Raw genomic sequence first — 19,621 nt, forward strand, 5'->3', positions numbered from 1 at the left:
AGCCAATCCTGTTTACCGTTAGGGCCTACCATTTTTATGATCAATATCTTACCATAGTAACTGAGAAGTCATGGCCAAGATATCTGCACTGGGCCACTAATATCTTACCAAATGACCGCAATCTGTTTTAAATGAAAGTATAAGCGACTAGCATCTTATGATACTAAATAACAACCATTCGTACCTGTCTATTATAGCATTTAGCCACTAAAATAATGCCATATTAAATCTATCTTTTGTGTCAGTTTAAACCATTATTAAATATCTTACCAAAGAAAAAGAAAAGAGCCAAAATATCGGACTAATTGCACTATCCAAGAACAACCAGGCACAATTTTGTTGCAGAGGACTATATCAGAATATCATTATAAAGGCCTAAATATGTAAATCTATTTTACAAAATGACAACCAGTCCTAAATGACACTGCGACTAATATAATGGCTTAATAGTCTGCACCACTATATAAACTCATACCAAGTGACCACCGGTCATAGAGCCCAACTGATAATTTATATTATAAGAATTTTGGTTAGGCATACAGTAAAATTGCACTGTGTGTCTTCTTTGACAATTATGCTGAAAACCAACCCAAAAACGAGGATCAGAAGTCATACAATCCGTATAAAACCGCTTATACTTCACATAGGCCTACCTGTTATTTCTGCTTTCTGATAACGACCTGCTGTCTGAGAGCATAGATATAATATGATTACTAATAAAAATTCCTTTAAAAAAGGAATGGGCGCCCAATGTGAGCTTGGACGTGATATGGTGAATTCCATGGCATGGGGTTTAGATTTGATATTATAATGATCTACTCAGGGAAGAGTAGAAGATGATCAAATGCAAATGTGTTTGATTGGGGAAGGTGTATCACAGGACCGTTTTGGATGAAATAAATTGAATTGGAATGAAGCTGTCGTGTCAATTTGCGATTATGTGGGGTGGGGAGTTCTGTTTTGGGGGCATATTGTACTGATGATATTGCTTCTACTTGCTAATACACTGAAAATCTAATAGAGATGAAGGATAAAAAACAATTACAGAACATTCTTCATAAAAGTAGCTATGGGTATACAATGTTTACAAGATAAGAACGTTAATGTTTTGTACATGAACGTAAGTTGATAACACACTGAAAATCTGACTAGAGATTTACAATTTGGTGATATCCAAAAGAATACTTAGCATTAAAGAATTTTTAAAAAATTACAGAACTTTCATTTGTTAACATACACGTAGCAATGATTAACAATGTTGAAAATACAAACGTAACGTTTTGTTCATAAACGTAACATCCTCGACACATCTAGGATCCGTATAATTGGTTGATTAATGTCATAAACAGTCACAAAAGATTCATTTTATCATTTTAAGGGGGACCCGATATTGCATTTGGAAGAACCGGGCTTTTTATAACTATCAAAACTGCTGGGTACCAAACTTTTTGATACAGCTTGTATAGTAATTTGTTCTAATTTCCATGCAAAAGAACTTGGCCAGTTGTTTCATCCTTAAAACAATAATACACCATAATTTTCAATTACACCATGCAGATAGATAAGACCTTGGTAAGATAAGCATGTTAATTGTTATGTTACTATCACTATCTTGATCTTAATAAGATGCCTATTCATACACTGTACCATGCTGCAGCGTATTAAACAAGGACAACTATACAACATACATTTGTACATTCATTGAATGACTTTGAAACTTTGGGTACAAAAACTCATACTCTGCAAGTTAGGTCAAATTTTGCACTATGATTGTTTATTTGAGGTTATTGGACTATGCCATTGAGATTATGCTATTGTGGTCCATAGTGTTGGTCACCGTCTATCGGGTTCTAAGAGGCGGTAAACTGGTTTAAGCCCGGTACAAAGGTCACGGTTTATTTGGTGTTTTTATAAGTCCATTAATTTTGTATTTTAAACAAAGAATATACGCACAAGATTTTATCCCGTGCATATCAGAAAACAATAATAAAATCAAATCCAAGCAAATTGTGGTTTTATTTCTAAGCTGGGCATAATATTAGCAAAACAATTGCGAAGTAAATCTAGCAAGAGTGAAATTAGAAGCTTTTCACAAAGTCATGCCAATAAGGTGCGCCCGCTTAAGGCGGGCGCCCCAAAAACTCATCAACTGATTGAGCTTATCTCAGTATCCAATAGTGATTGGATAACAACATCGGCTGTCTGACATGTCTGACAGCAATAATTTTGCCGAAAATCATGACAAAACACTCATCCAAACTGTTTGGGAAAATCTGCTATCCGACATCCTTACTATTGCCATTAGACCATGACAAAACATCCTGGCAAAACACTCATCCAAACTGTGTGGGTAAACCTGCTGCCTAGGAACATTACTTTTGCCATTAGGCCATTACAAAACACCCTTCCAAATTGTTTTGGAATCTTGCTGTCTGACAGCATTACTATTGCCATTAAGGTTAGCCGAGAGTTTTTCATGCGCTTGATTTCAGAGGGGCGTAAGTTCATAACAGAAACAGCCATGCAGAAAATGAACAAGCGTACCGGGACGTAGACCTACTTACAATAGAATATCGATCCACGGTCAAGACATGAAAACGCTATGAAACTTGGCTTAGCTCGTGCCCGGAGCTCGGATGCCGGGGGGGGGGTGGCACAAGCCGTTTTCGGCAATTTTCACAAGGATTTTATAAATTTTAAAACTGATTGGGGGCATTTTGAATTTATAGCCTTGATATCTTTGATGAAATCAATGCTGCTATTCCCCTGATTACAATGTAAGGGTAGGCAACAACAACAATATCAAAAAGCAATTATTTGTAAATCGAATTTTGGATGAAAATCAACAAGACAGACTTAGCAGGCCTACAAATTTCTGAATTATATAAAGTGAAAAACAATCAATCACGATTCACTGCACTCAGCGAATCAATCAAATAAAACTAAAAAGAAAGGAGCAAGAAAGAATAAAGAAATAGTGAAAAAGAGAAAGAGAGAGAAAGAAAATGAACGAAAAGAAAGAAAGAAAGAAATGAAAAAAAAAAGAAATGAAAAAGAAAGGGAGAAAGAAAAGAGGAAAGAAAGGAAGTAAAAATGAGAAAAGAGAAAAAGAAAGAAAATTCAGCCACACGGAGACTCGAACCCACAAAAATAGTTCATATTAGATTCCCAGTCCAACGCTCTATCCACTGGGCCATAGCTCACAGCTTACGCAATTGACTGTTCTCAAAGCGAATGATATTACTGTAATTGGATGCAATTACATATGATTACAATCGCGTCCGCATTATGGCTCTTAGAATAAACACGCATGTCGGCGCTGAAATTAAGAACGAACTGATGGAGGAAAACCTCGTTTTTTGCAAAACTAGCTTCAATTTGGAGTGAAAATCAAATGGAATAGCAATTGGCAGAATGTTGAGAAATAATGTAGGTATTCAGATGTCTAAATTAACGTCTCGTAATCAAGATATCGATAATTTCACAAACCAGCTTTTTCTCAAGCAAATTCTCCAAAATTTTCCCCCAAAACGGGCTTTTAAAATTTAATCGGTACTGTATTTGGTTCTTCCCCATGGCAACATTATTTCTTTGATCGATTTGTAATACAATACGAAAAAGAAGAAAACAATCGCTCGGTGTGGATTTATACGGAGCGCACATTTGAAAAAAAACCTCATGGAACGTGTTTTTGATCTTGTGTACATGGTGGGTAAAAATGCTTTAAACGAAGGATTTTCAAATTTATTCTAATAATTTGTATATAACACACACAAAAATGTTAAGCTACATCCAATGCACCAACATTTCACTCGCTGCGATATTTGATTACTGAGAAAACTCTGTTTTAGAGAACAACTTTATACGTCTTTTATACGTTTTTTATACGTCTCTTTGTGTAACCTTAAGCCATAAGCAAACGCTCATCCAAACTGTTTGGGTAAATCTGCAGCCTGAGAGCGTTACTTCCGCCATTCAACCATGACCAAACAAATCAACCAAAGTGGCTGGAAAACTTGCTGTCTGACAGCATTACTATTGCCATTATGCCATGACAAAAAACTCATCCAAACTGTTTGGGTAAACCTTCTGCTCAAGAGCATTACTTCCACCATTATACAATGACCAAACACCCTTCCAAAAATTTTTGAAAAACTTGCTGTCTGACAGCATAGAAAAAAACAACAACTTTACAGATCTACTCACCAGACACAAGACAGCAATATTTATCATTAAATTCGTGTCAATACATTATGTACATTGTATACCAGCTAATTTGGCTTACCTGTTAACCCCGGGCTGTTAACTAATCCGAGGAGTACACTTCTGCCTATTTCTTTGTGTTACAAATTTAACATTGACCCTTCTACGAGGCTGAAACATAATTTCCAATGAAATATTGCATTTCCTGAATTACCAGGATTCCTGTAACTATAGTATAATCACCGGGACATAATTTAAGTCCATTTGGTACCGAATACCACTAGGGGCAAATCAAAGTCCCTGAACAACCAATCTTTATCGGATGGACTATCACCGTAGGAATTAAGCCTATTGGTGATGCCAACAATTTTACTTTATTTGAATTGAATATGATGACCAATCAAAAGAGAACACATCTATACCGTCAAAATCTAGAATCCAACTTAAAACTTGGAATTTTATTATGAAAAACTAGGAACGTGGTCTAAGGTATGCGGTCCTTGTTGAAAAAATGTTTGACTCATCAAAACACTAATTAGATTCTGATACTCATCGCATTCTAGCACAAAATCATAAAAACAATATCTAACAGATCGGGTATAAAAAACTGCCGCCTACACTTCTAAAATCTACTACTGTGATATTTTTCAAGTCCTAAACAATCATTTCTTTGGTTAACTCACCTCTTAATATTGGATTCCACTTAGAATTTTATCAATCCAGATTAAAACGTATTTATTAATTATTGATCTCTACAAGAGTGACTAAAAATTGATTGATGCAAAAACACATCAGTGATTATGTAAATTATAATCATTCACTTAACTTGCTCAGTCCCCGGAACATTGTTCCGTCTCTGCTTCGTTAGCTTCGTAATCAATACTTGGTGATAAAGATCACCCTGTTAATTCCACCATCTCATTCTTCATTGTGTACAAACGGCTATCTGTCGTCTTGTATACTGTATAGAAGATAAAAACCAACAATCATGAATGAAAATCAGAACTCTTAAAAATGCAGTATTGATGCTGATGTGAGACCCGGGTGTGAGACCTACCTGGCGTCTCAGCGGTGAATGCGCATAGTACATGCAATTTTTCCGAACTGCGCCGGGTAAACTTATATTATTAATACCAACTTCTTATCCCTTCTTGCCTTATCTTGACTTGTTACTACAAATCGCCTGTTATGACTATTAACGTACAGATCATCATGCATCGTGTTTGTTAACCTGTATTTTCTTGAGATTTTTGTAACTAATGATATATACCTACTCCTTGAAATCGGATCGAAAATAAACCTAAATTAACCATAGGAATGCAAGTAGTTGCTCCATAACAACTGATCTCCACTACTGTCGAGCCATAATAGCTCATCATAACGATATAAACAATACAGATACACCAGAAATTACTGCTATTTAAATAATTACGATACTATGATCCCAATTTAAAATATAGGGATATCGAACTACTTAACTTAATCACGTGAAATCGGAGCGTCTTCTTCCAGCCGCTTCTGAGTAGGCCTACAATGATGAACCAAGAAACTCATCGCAATGTTCAGGAAAAACACTATAAATATAGCGCGAGCTCTGTGGATGTACACCTTGCGTACTTGCAAAATACCGAAATGCTGCACATTTGATGAAATATACAGATGATATCGCCATAAAAACAGTCAACTATGGAAAACCTTTGTAGTGTAAATCAGCGGGAAATACAACTGCGCAACAGAATAGAACGTGTTGCCGTGATAGAAACCGAACCTGAAGTGAGGTTACTCACGCACTCTCCCACACAGGAATAATCATACTATTACGTAACGCAAAGAACATCAATATATTCTTATCAGGAATAATAGACAATGGGATAGGCATCCTAGTCTGCTGCCCTCTTTCGAAATATGTATCCTAGGTCTCACAATAGGCGGATTAGCGGCCATTTTGTCTTCGACATCACGTGTCCTTATATTTTAGTACACAAATATATAAGTTAACAGGTTTACTATTTTAAAATTATATTTTGAGTATACAATATATTCTGTGAGTACATAGATCAAATGACGATGATTGTTTAGGTATTATATGCTTGATAGAATTAAACTGTTTGACCAGCTAGTATTCTCCTCCGCCGTCAGTGTGATTCCAGTCACTCCACGTACCGTGTTGCGAAGGTGGAGGAGTCTAAAGCTGTATTGACGAACACGCATGCGTTAAAAATATGTAGCCTAGGTCGAACAATAGCGTGACGTAGTTTCCGGCATTGTTCCTATGCACTTTCACCCTCCTGTTCTTATTCGGGGGCTCTCAACCGAATATATTTTCATTTATAGCATAGACCATGGAAGGTACCCCGTGGTCTATGGTTATAGCCACCGTTTGATTAGAGTTCTGAGTGATTGGGCCTTCATTTTGTGGAAAAATATTTTAAAGGGTAATATTTTTGTTTACTCGGGAATTTAATCCTCAGAAGGTGAAGAGCCTAGTAAATAACAATATGGGACATAAATTTACGTGACATCGACAGCGCTGGTGTTCTACCAATGAATAACTTCTCTCTCTAATGCAACCAATATGGTCATGTTATGTTTTCATTTCAATTCTTCAGTATTCTTTATTCATTTAAATAAAGACATTTATATTATTTCTTTAGTTTCTTTTTAAATCTAGGCCTACTTGTTTAGAATAATTTTTCGTCTTTAAACTTAAAATGAATGACAAAAATAAATGTATAACTTTTCAATTCTTTGGTCATTGCAATAAAGAATTTCAGCAAAGCTTCAATGAATATACTGATACAAATAATGTTTATGAAATTTAATATGCTTACTTTATTTTTTAACTAATTTTCCATTTTGCTCAAAAAATAATAGCACACTGGTAACAAAAGTTATGTATATTATAGGGTCAAGGAATCCAATTACTTCACTGAAATTTCAGTGATTCAGTGGTTCATTATACAGGGTGTAACAATAAAATTTGTACAATTGCATTTTGACTTCTGAGGAACAAACTAAAAGAGTTAAAGCACAAATGTTATATGCAATACAATCAGTAATATCTTGACTAAAAGAAGACGTTTAGTTGGTCTCTTTACTAGATTGGGTTCAAAAGTTATGTCCGATTAATTAAATCGTCCAGAAAACGTGTTGGGCCACTTTTGCCATGCTTGTGCATATCAAGTTTGAACCGCGTAGATATGCTTATCGTGCATTAAACATCAAAGAACTGACACAAAAGAATTATAAGTGGTGTCTCTTCGTATAATTAACACCAACGTAATAATATGATATTTCTTTAAACTCTATAAATGAAGTCATGAAAATTCTTTCAAATTATCTTACAGATAAAGTAATTTCTCATATCCCTGAGATATCATTGGTAAAACTGAGAACAGTTTTTGCATCCATAAGTACAAAACAATACAATTTTGAAATTAAGTTCAGCTGGGCTTCTAGCTGTTCTGGGGGCGACCACTATATTTCCAGCATTTCTGTTAACAAATTTCTCATACTTTTTACATACTTCTCATAGTTATATGTAATTGTATGTCTTGATGGAAGACGTGATCTTATGGTTACTGCTTGACTCCATGTGCTACCGAATGTCAAAATACGCTCTTCCAACGAGAATTAGGGTTGAAGTTGTTGAGCTGCAGCCACGATTTCTAATAAATGAGGTTGTTGTTATTTCCGTGTTTAGTTGTGACTTTCAAAAACTCAAGAAGATATTCTATTATGTAATCATTCCTACCACTTCGAATACCCCATTGTTTAAAACTACCTATTATAAGAGCACCGTCCAGGCTGGTCCATGGTTCAACTCTATTCAGTCACTTTTGTAACACTTAGACAAAAGTGGCCCATGCAGTTTTAAGACTAGGTTACATAATTGGCCATATCTTCACTTGTATACCATCAATTTTATTGGAACAAACCTTATCTGGTGGCTAAAGAAATTATCTTGATAGACATATAAATATCAAACCATAAAATAAGCGGCATCCTTGTGTCATTCTATTTTCAAAATTGTACAAATTTTATTGTTACACCCTGTACATATTAAGAAATGAGGTACATTCTAGCGGTACCTCTTTTCTTATCATAAATAACGTACCGCTTGTCTTGAGTCACTGAAATTCCAGTGTAGTAACTGGATTCTTTATATACATAACTTTGGTTACCAGTGTGTTATTATTTTGAGAAAAATGCAAAAAAAGTCACAAATTTGTGATGTGTAGTATTATGCAATATATGTTGCATTCAATAACATAGTCCTACGTATGCTTAACTTTTACTCTCACTAATTATATAAACTGTTTATAACCATTTTACTATTAGTATTAAACACTTTAAATTTTTATAAACATCAGTAATTTTTTTTAGTTCAACGGAATGTGTTCTTCATGAAAATAATACCATATTTCTATTTCAAAACTCGACTATGACATAGTCTACATTATACTGACGTCATTATTTTCTAATCTAAATTAGTTGTTTTAATTACAATGTGTCAATTAAATATAACTTTACAACAAGATGTTGTCACTTGACCAAAACCAATCAATATCTGTAGTCAAGAGGCAAGTCAAGTGGAATAATCTCTTCAGTGGCCTGTATATACAGGTTGCAAGCTACCACAGCTCTGGAAATAGTGAGTCTTGTGACTGTTGTTTTAAGGCTACATGCTCTTTTTGGTCGAAATTTTTGGCGGGAAATAATCTTTAAGTAAGATAAATAATCTTCCCACAATTAAATATTATAGTCAGGAAATTAATGATGGCAGCCTAGATCATAACTTTCATTATGCTTAGTTGCAATTATCCCAGATAATTCTTGATTTGTTTTTACAGAGTCTTGAATTGTCGAGGTTTTTGATCACACCCTATTTTGGATTCGGACCTGTACCCGTACCCTTGGCCTGGGAACGACCCGTACCCGTGCTCATTGCTAGGGATCGTACCCGCACTCATGGCCTGGGACCCGTACCCGTACCCGCACCCATGGCTTGGGACCCGTACCCGCACCCATGGCCTGGGACCCGTACCCGTACTCATGGCTCGGGACCCGTACCGTACTCATGGTGGGTCTCAATACTACAAGTCTGGCTTATTTAGCATCGAAGTGGTTTTAACCACTTCGATGCTAAATAAATAATTCTCTTGGTTACCGGATCACGCTATTTTGGTATGCCTTCGAGTGTCATATACTTTGTGTGGACGGTGATTGTTTCGATCGTGGTTCATTTCTCAAGCGCGTGATCCCGTTGATATAACTTCGATACTGAATTGTGATTTATTTCTTTTCCTTACAGTTAATAAGCTGAGGAGCGCACGAATCAAACGCGGATGGTTTGATGATCTTGACATTCCATGGTTGCCTGGACTAATAGAATGTTATGTTGGGGAGAACTATTATAACCAACTTAACTTGCTTCAGTACGGATGTTTTTGCGGGCCTCTCAACAGTGGTGGGACACCGGTTAATGGTATAGATGGGTAAGTGCCAATCAATAACAGTTTTGAATGTATGCAGTAGTATTATAGGGCTACGGCAAAAAGTTCGGAATTTTGCACCATTGCATATTTTGCCACCATTTTCAAGAATTATTGCATTTTGAATTACTTTTAACCAACTTAGTCACATCAGAGATGTGAGACATATCCTTGGTACATTAATCTTTGATTATTCGATGTTTTGCCTACCTCCATGACCTCAGGTTTGACCAAGATCATGATAGTACTAGGATTGTTGTTCCGCCATGAGCGGACTAACCCTGAATTTACACCTAATTTAGGTTTAATTTGTCTTGGGCCCAATCTCTAGCATGGAAAATTTACTATATCTTTATAAAAGGAATGATTGTTTGTACTAGATTTGGGGTTTTGCTTCTCATATTTGAAAGGAGCAATGTTTAATTGCAATATTTTGAAATCACAAACCAAAACTGGGTGCTATGAAGTACAAGATTGGGCTACGAGTATACAATTTACCAATTTAGCAATAGGAATTTCCGTTATTTTGCATATGTATGACTTTATTATACTCAAAAACGGATTTTACTGTAAGAAAGTTATCTAGTGCACATTATAGGCTCCTTCACCGCCGGTTTCTGTCGTGTATGTTTGCGACTGAGCCACATGCAGACTGGGTTGCCCGTGATTACCAGGGCAACGTATCTGTTTTTGGCTATAACAATGTAAATATGAGCAAGGTCTGGATTTGGCGCCATACCAGCTATACTGATAACATGACTAATTGGAACACTGATTTTGTAAATAGATAATACTCTGTGATTATTCATGGATGGAACTTAAAGAAGATGCTATTAATGAAATAATTGATATATCAAACATAAATTTTGTTTGTCAACGATGAAAATACGTTCACAAAATAAAGTTTTCGCCAGCCCATCGGGCTGGTACCTGTTTCTGGGATGGGGTCAGTTTGCTCAAGAGATTAATTTTTATTGGTATTGGAATGACTTTTTGTTAAAACTTTTTGTGGTTGAATTTTTTTAAAAATATTTTAATTCGATGTGTAAGGAAAAGTAAGTATGTTTTGCCGTTTCAACGAATGAAAACGATTAAGTTTTAGGTATAGGCCTAAAATGTAACAATAATAGTTAATATACAGCATCATATGGTCAGCAGAAGAAAAGTATGCCATTTCAGTGTCTTTGACCCGGGGTCCTTGACCACTGAACAGCGTGATATCATGTTGATAACAGATCTAAGAATCAAAATCTTCATCATATGGACCATATTGATGTCAAAGTAATTATCTATCCTATCCTGTGTCGTTTTATGGATAAAAATGACTCAAAATGCTATTGATGAAATAGTTGCTATCATGAACATCAGTTTTGCCTTTTCAACGGGAAAAATCCGATGCAAAATAAAGTTTTTAGGGCCTAGCTATAATATGGGCATTATTTATGCATGTAGGCCTATAGTATTGAACAATGTACCCATTTGACATGCACTTATAGATAAATAAATTGTCTTACTTTATTAATTTAATAACTTCTATGTTATAAATAAAATGACACATAACGTAAGTGAAGCTACTTTCTATCTTTTTTTTTTGATTCATAAACTTACAGTCAAAACACACAAGAGTGAAGATTGCAGTGAGTAATCAGTCCTTTATAAATGTTCTTGCCACCATCTATCATATAGTAAACTATACATTGCGAATTAATATCAAATTATTTTAAAATAAAAATGTACATGAAAGGTGAGTTTATATTATGTTATATGGCGAATTTAAGGAGTATTTCGTGATCCTAGCATCCTCTTTTTATGACATTTTTCAGTAGATATCCACAAAAAAAGCTTATTCTAAAAAATTTCATTTGATTCCGATTTTGCCTTTACGAGTTATGCATGGTTATGTGTACACAATGTGTTGCAATTTTGTTCTGGTATACCAGAACGAAATTCAAATTTCACGATTACTTTGCTAACGAATTAAGGGATCTAAAATGAGCGTTTATTGCGTTTCGACAGTATTTTTTGTGGGACATGAGAGCACCTCGGACCTATCGAATTGCATTCTGAATACGAAGCATGTCTTTCTGATATCAAATAATTTTCATTTTTGAAAATCACAATATAATACAAATTTTATGACAAATTATAAAAATTTGATATTTTTCAAATTTTGATATATAACAGTCCTCGAAGTAAATTATATAAATCTAATGATATATTCTTAAAGTGTATGTAGCAGGGAGGAAAAGCCGACGGTCAATTGAAAATTTTGACCTTTCATATTGAAGATATGGATTTTTTTCCCAAAAAGACCTAATTTTTGTTGGTGTTTTGGGGAAAAAATCCATATCTTCAATACGAAAGGTCAAAATTTTCAATTGATCGTCGGCTTTTCATCCCACCTACATACACTTTAAGTATAAATCACCAGATTTATAAAGTTTACTTCTAGTACTGTTAAATATCAAAAATATCAATTTTTAATGATTTGCCATAAAATGTGTATTAAATTGCGAATTTCAAAAAATCAAAATTAGTTGATATCAGAATGACATTCTTCGTATTCAGAATGCAATTCGATATGTCTGATGTGCTCTGATGTCCCAAAATAAATACTGTCCAAATGTTCATACCCCAGCCCTTAATCTGCAAGAAATATTTTGTACATAAACATTATGTAGCCAGAGGTTTCCAGTGATATAAAAATCTCAACTTTTTTTGAGAAAAGTTAGCGGATGATGCTGTGGATCACGAAATGCCCTTTTAACTAAAACCTGCAGTCAGTGCAGTGTAGACACTTTTGGGCAGGATCGTAAATGGAGAAATAGCCAAAAATCTACCCGGGGTGATTTTTTCACGATTTGGGTTTATGATGTTATTAATGTTTAAAATATTGTCTGATCGTTTCAGACCGGAATATAACTGGCATGTTGTATTTTTGAGACATTTTTCAAGGTAATTCCTACTCTCAACATTGTCAATAACATTTTTAAAGGCAGCTTATCTATTATTAATATTAAAGGCCCATTCAGTGATATGCTCATCCGGACGATCGTAAAAATCATCAAAATTTTGGTACCGTACCTTTGTTATTACATAGATGTGCTAAGTCTGCGAATGGTTCAGCCAAAAGCCGTGTAGGCCTATTTAAGACAAAATAAGACATTTTACACGAATCTGTATTTTTAGATACTGACAGTATCTAAAATTAGCTACAAGTATTTGAATGGCGGGGATTGAACTTCGTCAGTACTGCTGTTTTCTTCATTTTTTGCCAAATTTGGCATTTCAAAAATACCAAATGACAATTTGAATGACTTAGGCCTATCCTTCTCTTTTAAGCAATTTATAAACAATTTTAATTTTTTACTCTTGCACTGGGATCACTGAATGGGTCTTTAAGAAATGTGGCGTATCATGTCAAAAACAGACATCTTTTGGACAGCTTATAAATTTGAAGGCTTTCACATAAAGAGCTATTTTGCTCCACAACGCCGTTTTCCCCAATAAAATCGGACATTCCTAAGCGAAGAAATTGAGTTCGTAAGTTATGGTATTAAAAAATTGGAACTGGAAATATCGTGGGTAAAACGCTGAAAAGACAAATAAAACCAGAACAGAACAATTTAGAGAACAATAATGAATTAATAATAATGAACAATAATGAATTAAAGAGTTGACAGGAGATTAGGAGTTAATGTTTTCTGCAGTTTCAGTGTACATCTTCTCACCGTTGATGGTTTGGTGGACTGTCATGTACACATGGATGTAGTAAGCCGTGATCCTAAAAATGCCTTTCACATTGACCAAAACTAATTACAAGACCTCTTCTACATTGAGGCTGGCTTTCCCTTTTAAAGGGAATTTTTATTAGGACACTGCCAACTGAAAATCCCAGTTCCTGTTATCTACCCAGTAATGTTTGCTAATCTTAATTGGAAACCAAATAGTTATTGGGTCAAGGCTATATCTGCATGGTAAATGGGCCTAGCCTATGATAGTGATATTGATTTGAAAGCTTGTATTTCAACGAGTTTCTTGATGGCGAGTTATATGGAAACTTACAACTATATTACTAGTATTAGTATACACTTGATCCGTGACTTCTTAAAAGACTCTTCTTGTTTCAGTTTTAGCCATTTAATTAAAACAAGAAATGTCTTTAAAAAGACAACGCCATGGATGAAATTCATGTTTCATAATTTTACATTGACAAGTATTTGGAATGTTACAATGTATTTTTTTTGTTTCTAGCACATATGCACAACTAACTGGGTGGGAAATATTTTTACCACCATTGACATACTATAGGAAATACTCAAGAATTTTTATGTTGAAAGCTAAATTGAAAAATGTGTGCTAAATAGGTCTACATTTAATTTATACTTGTGACTGATTACTCAATCCCAGGAATTCTCAGGCTCAATCCAATCTTTATTTTCTGAATGTGTTGATTATATTGTTACTACTAACTGACCAGTTGCTCACTTGTTGACAGCTTATCAGTAGCCTGGATCAGCAGGGGTGCAATTGTATCATTTTTCATAGAGCAATTGTTCAAAAATGTTTAATGTCAAATGGTTCCTAAAAACCTTATTTGTGAACGGATTTTCATCGTTGACAAAACAAAATGTATGTTTAATATATTATTTCATTAATAGCAATTTCCCAAGTTTTCATCCATAAATAACCACAGATCATTATCTGTTTACAAAATAAGTGTTTATTTTCAGATTTGCAATTGGTCTTGTTATCGGTATAGCTGATAAGCTCTGATAGGGGGTCAAATCCAGACTTTGCTCATATTTACATTGTTATAGTCAAAAACAGATACTTTGTCCTGGTAGTCCCTGGCAACCCAGTCTGCATGTGGCTCAGTCGCAAACATATACAACAGAAACCTGAAACCATATATTTAGGTATTATGGTCTCAGACAGAAACCGGCTGTGAAAGAGCCTATATGCACGTGAACAACTTTCTTGATAACTTTCTTATAATAAAATCCATTTTTGAGTATAATAAAGAAAGTCATGCATTGGCAAAATGAAGGAAATACCCGTATTGCCAACTTGGTAAAATGCATACTCATAGCCCAGTTTGGTAAATCATAGCACCCAGTTTGGGTTTGTGGTTTCGAAATGTTGCAATTAAACATTAGTTCTTTCAAATATGAAACGCAAAAACCCAAATCTAATACAAACCATCATTATATTTAGAAAGATATAAGTGTCAATTCAGGATTATACCGCCATGGCGGAAAAAAACTGTAGTGTACTAAACGGTAAAAGAGCGGTTAGGGGGTTTTAGCGGTTCTCGGTTAAAATGCCCTATAGTATGGCTAGAATTCAACCCACAAGTCAGTGAATACCATAGCCTTGAGTTGAAGGTCTATGCTTGAGCGCATGCATACCCCGGATGTATACATGCACACAGTTGAAGTAGACCTCCGACGGGACGAAGCTTAGACCACAGGCATTTGAGCTAAGCTTGTCAACTAACACAACTACATAAATTATGTAATAAATACGCTAATGAATCAAATTCCCATGATTGCTTCGTATTAAAATAGGCTATAGCCCAATTTCGGCACGGCATATCACCCAGTTTGCATTCGTGGTTTAGAAATATTGTAAGGCCCAAAAAAAAAGATTTGTCTCAAAGCTCACGAGAAATTTAAAAACAAATGCGAAATGCGATTTTTTTAAAAATTTTTATTATTCCCGACTTTTTTCATGGTATTTTGAGAAAAAAGCCTGATTTTCGCCGATTTTTTGAAATAAAAAAAAATTCCGCATTTCTTTTTGTCAAATCGTGCGATTTTACAAACGCGCGCGCAAGCTTTGACGAACCTTTTTTTTTTTTTTGCCTAATCATAAAATTGTTTCTTTCAAATATGGGAATATAGAAAAAAAAACGACAATTCTAGTTGAAATAATCTTTACGTTAAAGCTATACTGACCAATGCGGGCGAATGTTTTATGGTCGAGATTTGACGTAAGATATACAAATTAGGTACACCAAAAAGTGTAAATTATACCACAGTGGCGGAAAAATAATTCAACAAAAACATTTGCATTCTCACCAAAACAGATGTTGCCAAACACATGATCAATGCTACGGCTCAGCATTGAATGACGCCGCCAATGACGTTTGCAGTGGATGGTGGTGGCATCATGATTGTTTTAAGTGTAACCCTTGGGAATTGGCCAAACGGCCATGGCATTACAATGATTACAATTTGGATACAGATTCCAGTCCGTGTACTTGCAGTGGTAAGTTGGGAACTAATACAAATTCCTTTAAAAAAAGGAATGGGGTGCCCAAAAGGAGCTTTGATGTTATGTGAAATGTAACCGTTTGGATAAAATGTTCTACCTTAAAATTTGTGTTGTAACATTAGCATAGTAAGCAAAGAAAGATTAGGAAATGTAGAGCATATCTATTCCGGTGGGAGAGATGTAACAGTCAATATTTGTATATTATATACCTCATATATAGATTCCTGTCATCTGATTGGTTGAAAGTGCAGTCATTGAATTAACTATGCCCGCAAAATGAACTATGGGCCGGTCCATGGAAATGAACTATGGACCGGTCACGATCAAACTGCGCGTTTTTCCCAGCGTAAAATGATATTACGCACGCGTTAATGTTTTCACGCGCTATAATTACGCATAAATCGCAGATTGTAATCTGTGTGCCGTTCGCTTTGAAACTATTAATTTCTCTTCCCAAAATCGATGCTTAACCAAACAGATGACAAGAATCTTAAGATTTGGTATATAAAACAAATATTGACTGCTTTTTATTCGGGGAATGGTTAAAATTATAGGCCCGCGGTGATCTCAAAACCATGACTATGCCCCTCGGCTGCGCCTCGGGGCATAGTCATGGTTTTGAGATCACCTTGGGCCTATAATTTTAACCATGCCCCTCATAGCAGTCAATATTTGTATATTATATACCTCATATATAGATTCCTGTCATCTGATTGGTTGAAAGTGCAGTCATTGAATTAACTATGCCCGCAAAATGAACTATGGACCGGTCCATGGAAATGAACTATGGACCGGTCACGTGCGTCCCGATCAAACTGCGCAATCGCAGCATCCACGTATCCATTCGGTATATAAAACAAATATTGACTGCTATATTCGGGACATGGTTAAGATTATAGGCCCGCGGTGATCTCAAAACCATGCTATGACTCTCGGCTGCGCCTCGGGTCATAGCATGGTTTTGAGATCACCGCAGGCCTATAATCTTAACCATGCCCCTCATAGCAGTCAATATTTGTTACTATGAGGGGCATGGTTAAAAGTATAGGCCCAAGGTGATCTCAAAACCATGACTATGGCCCGAGGCGTAGCCGAGGGACATAGTCATGGTTTTGAGATAACCGCGGGCCTATAATTTTAACCATGCCCCGAATAAAAAGCAGTCAATATTTGTTTTATATACCAAATCTAAAGATTCTTGTCATCAGTTTGGTTAAAAGCATCGATTTTGGGAAGAGAAATTAATAGTTTCAATGCGAACGGCACAGATCATTACAATCTGCGATTTCCGCGTAATTATAGCGCGCGAAAACATTAACACGTGCGTAATATAATTTTACGCTGGGAACAACGCACACGCAGAACTATGCCCGGGGAATAGTTACTTTTGCGGGCATAGTCAAAACTATGCCCGCGCTTTTAACCAATCAGATGACGGGAATCTTTAGATGAGGTATATAAAATCGTACTGTGTGCTATGCAAGAGGATTGATTTCAAATAAAAATCAATAAAGCTGGGGATATCATTTATGTTGCTATTGTCAGGAAATGGTAAACGTTGGGGGCTATTGAGAATTAGCTTTCATACTGCAGTTACTGTTCATTTTCCTATACACAATACACATGCTCTCACCATCGACGTGTGACCTCTACAAACAGTGTATGTTAGAGGTATAGGGCATTGCCTAGTTAACGTCACTGTGTAAAAAATAACCGGCCAATATTTTTTGTACTCCCTGAAATTCTAGAAAATATAGTTTTGTAACAATGTCTTAAATTTTTAGCTAATTTAGATGTTTGGAAATATTCGCACTTTGGTGTTTTAGTAAGGAAAGGCAGGGCATGGCCTGCAAAATTCCCTGTGTAAATCGAATACAACTTTTAGTTTCTACCACTAACTTGTGAAGCAATTTACAACTACAAGACAATAACGGGGGCCCCTCCGTAAAGGGTGCCCGCAAAAACAAAGAAAATGAGAACATCATACAATTTTTGACTTTGACTTTCAAGGGGGGCTGAAAATCAGACATAGACCGTATAAGGTACTAATTTCGAGGAGCATAACAAACACCAAATTGGTGTCGTATGACCTTTGACATGCATGCATTCTTTTGTCGAGAGTTGACATGGTCTGTTCAATTTGTGCCGAGTGTCCTTGGCAGACTTGGCTATGCTTCAGTGATCATGAAATGATTCAATAGATAACCTGCCGCCCCACTAATCCCCAGCTATTGTCTGAAATTGCTCCTCGGAAAATATATTATAACAACTCAGTCCTCAAATGATAGTCATATAACGACCAAAAGATAAATGACTGACTATCATTGAGGACTGAGTTCCGCAGTCTAGCTGAAAATGTGGTCGGGCGGTTTTTTCGACCAAAAAACAAACCCACAAAAACAGGGGTTTCGGTCGATAAACCAGGTTTCGCTTGCCTCGTGCATCATAACGTGATTTTTAATAGACGGGCGTGAGTACCACTGCGTATAAGAATGATGGATCGAAACCTCTCAATTATTCTGTCTTTACATTTTCTATTCCGGTTTTCTTCATCTCTTACAGGAGACATCGCTTGCACCAGTGCATTATGTGCGTGTGACACAACGTTCGTCAGCTGCCTGAAGACACAAGTAGACAGTGATACCGATGCTGACGGTGACGGCAATCCATTCACTCCCAATGTTCCCTGCACTTAAAAATACGTCATTGGGATTGACACGGTTATATTTCAAATACGCGATGCACTCGTCATTTGTGCCTCACCCTATTAATACAGCACTACACTATTGTTTGCAGATAAAACAATATTGTTCTGGTTTTATACAATAATCAATATCTCAATCGCAATCAATGCGTTTTTTGCAGTCACAAAATTCAAAGACTTTCAGAATGTTGATTAGGCCCTTGAAACTCAATTTCCTGTTTCCCGTCACTTTTTTTTCAGCTCATAATGAGGCGACTTTTTTTCATTATTCATTATTTTGACAATTACATACATAATACATAATATACCGTAAAACCTCGTCTACAAGCATAATAGAGTTTTTGATGAAAGCTAAATTAATACGATATATGCGTAAATATGCCAATAAAATAGATTGGTCTTACAATAATACTTGTTTTTATAGGCTATGATTGGATTTATAGTTTATTTGCCCAAAGTCCACAAGGGCGCCTGGATTAATTTAGCTTTCATCAGAAGCACTCTACATGCTTGTAGAAGAGGTTTTACGGAACACGTTGCAAAGGCTTACTTGAAGCTAGCGAAATGAATAGGAGATCACCGAAGACTGAATTGTTTATTCCCTGCTTTCGAAATGATTTTGTGGCCCGTTTTCATTTCTAAGAACACTAACATATTTAGAAAAAACAAACTAAAGTACAATTAAACCAAATAATGATTTTTAAAAAGGATTTTTTGGTTTACAAACGCGGGTGAAATTTCATAACGCGAGCGGGTGACGGGAACCAGGAAATTGAGTTACAAGGGCCTTACAGGCGGCTAAAATTACTCAATTTGTTCAGAACAAAATATACGGGTTTTTTTTATACAGCTTGGGTATGACAGCAGCCCACAGTCAATAGGGTTGCTGTCATAGGCCTACACATGAGAGCCACGCAATAATATGCTTGAAATTTTTCAG

The 19,621-nt window shown here is 35.7% G+C and overlaps 1 protein-coding gene and 1 long non-coding RNA gene across 3 annotated transcripts in view; one reads left to right on the plus strand and one right to left on the minus strand.

The window, feature by feature from the left end:
• The window catches only part of LOC140151044 (phospholipase A2-like), a 65,166-nt gene extending 46,205 nt beyond the window's left edge, over positions 1 to 18,961 (plus strand). For both annotated transcript variants that reach the window (XM_072173246.1, XM_072173238.1), the window contains exons 2-4: positions 9,518 to 9,701; positions 15,790 to 15,971; positions 18,540 to 18,961. In XM_072173246.1, coding sequence (XP_072029347.1) covers positions 9,518 to 9,701; positions 15,790 to 15,971; positions 18,540 to 18,673 — 500 coding nt within the window. In that variant the 3' untranslated portion in view covers positions 18,674 to 18,961. The remainder of the gene's footprint in view (positions 1 to 9,517; positions 9,702 to 15,789; positions 15,972 to 18,539) is intronic.
• LOC140151059 (uncharacterized) overlaps positions 1 to 19,621 on the minus strand; it is a 525,069-nt gene that overhangs the window by 2,237 nt on the left and 503,211 nt on the right. The window lies entirely within an intron of this gene.

Source organism: Amphiura filiformis, chromosome 1 (genome assembly GCF_039555335.1).
Source record: "Amphiura filiformis chromosome 1, Afil_fr2py, whole genome shotgun sequence".
Classification (NCBI taxonomy): Eukaryota; Metazoa; Echinodermata; class Ophiuroidea; order Amphilepidida; family Amphiuridae; genus Amphiura; species Amphiura filiformis.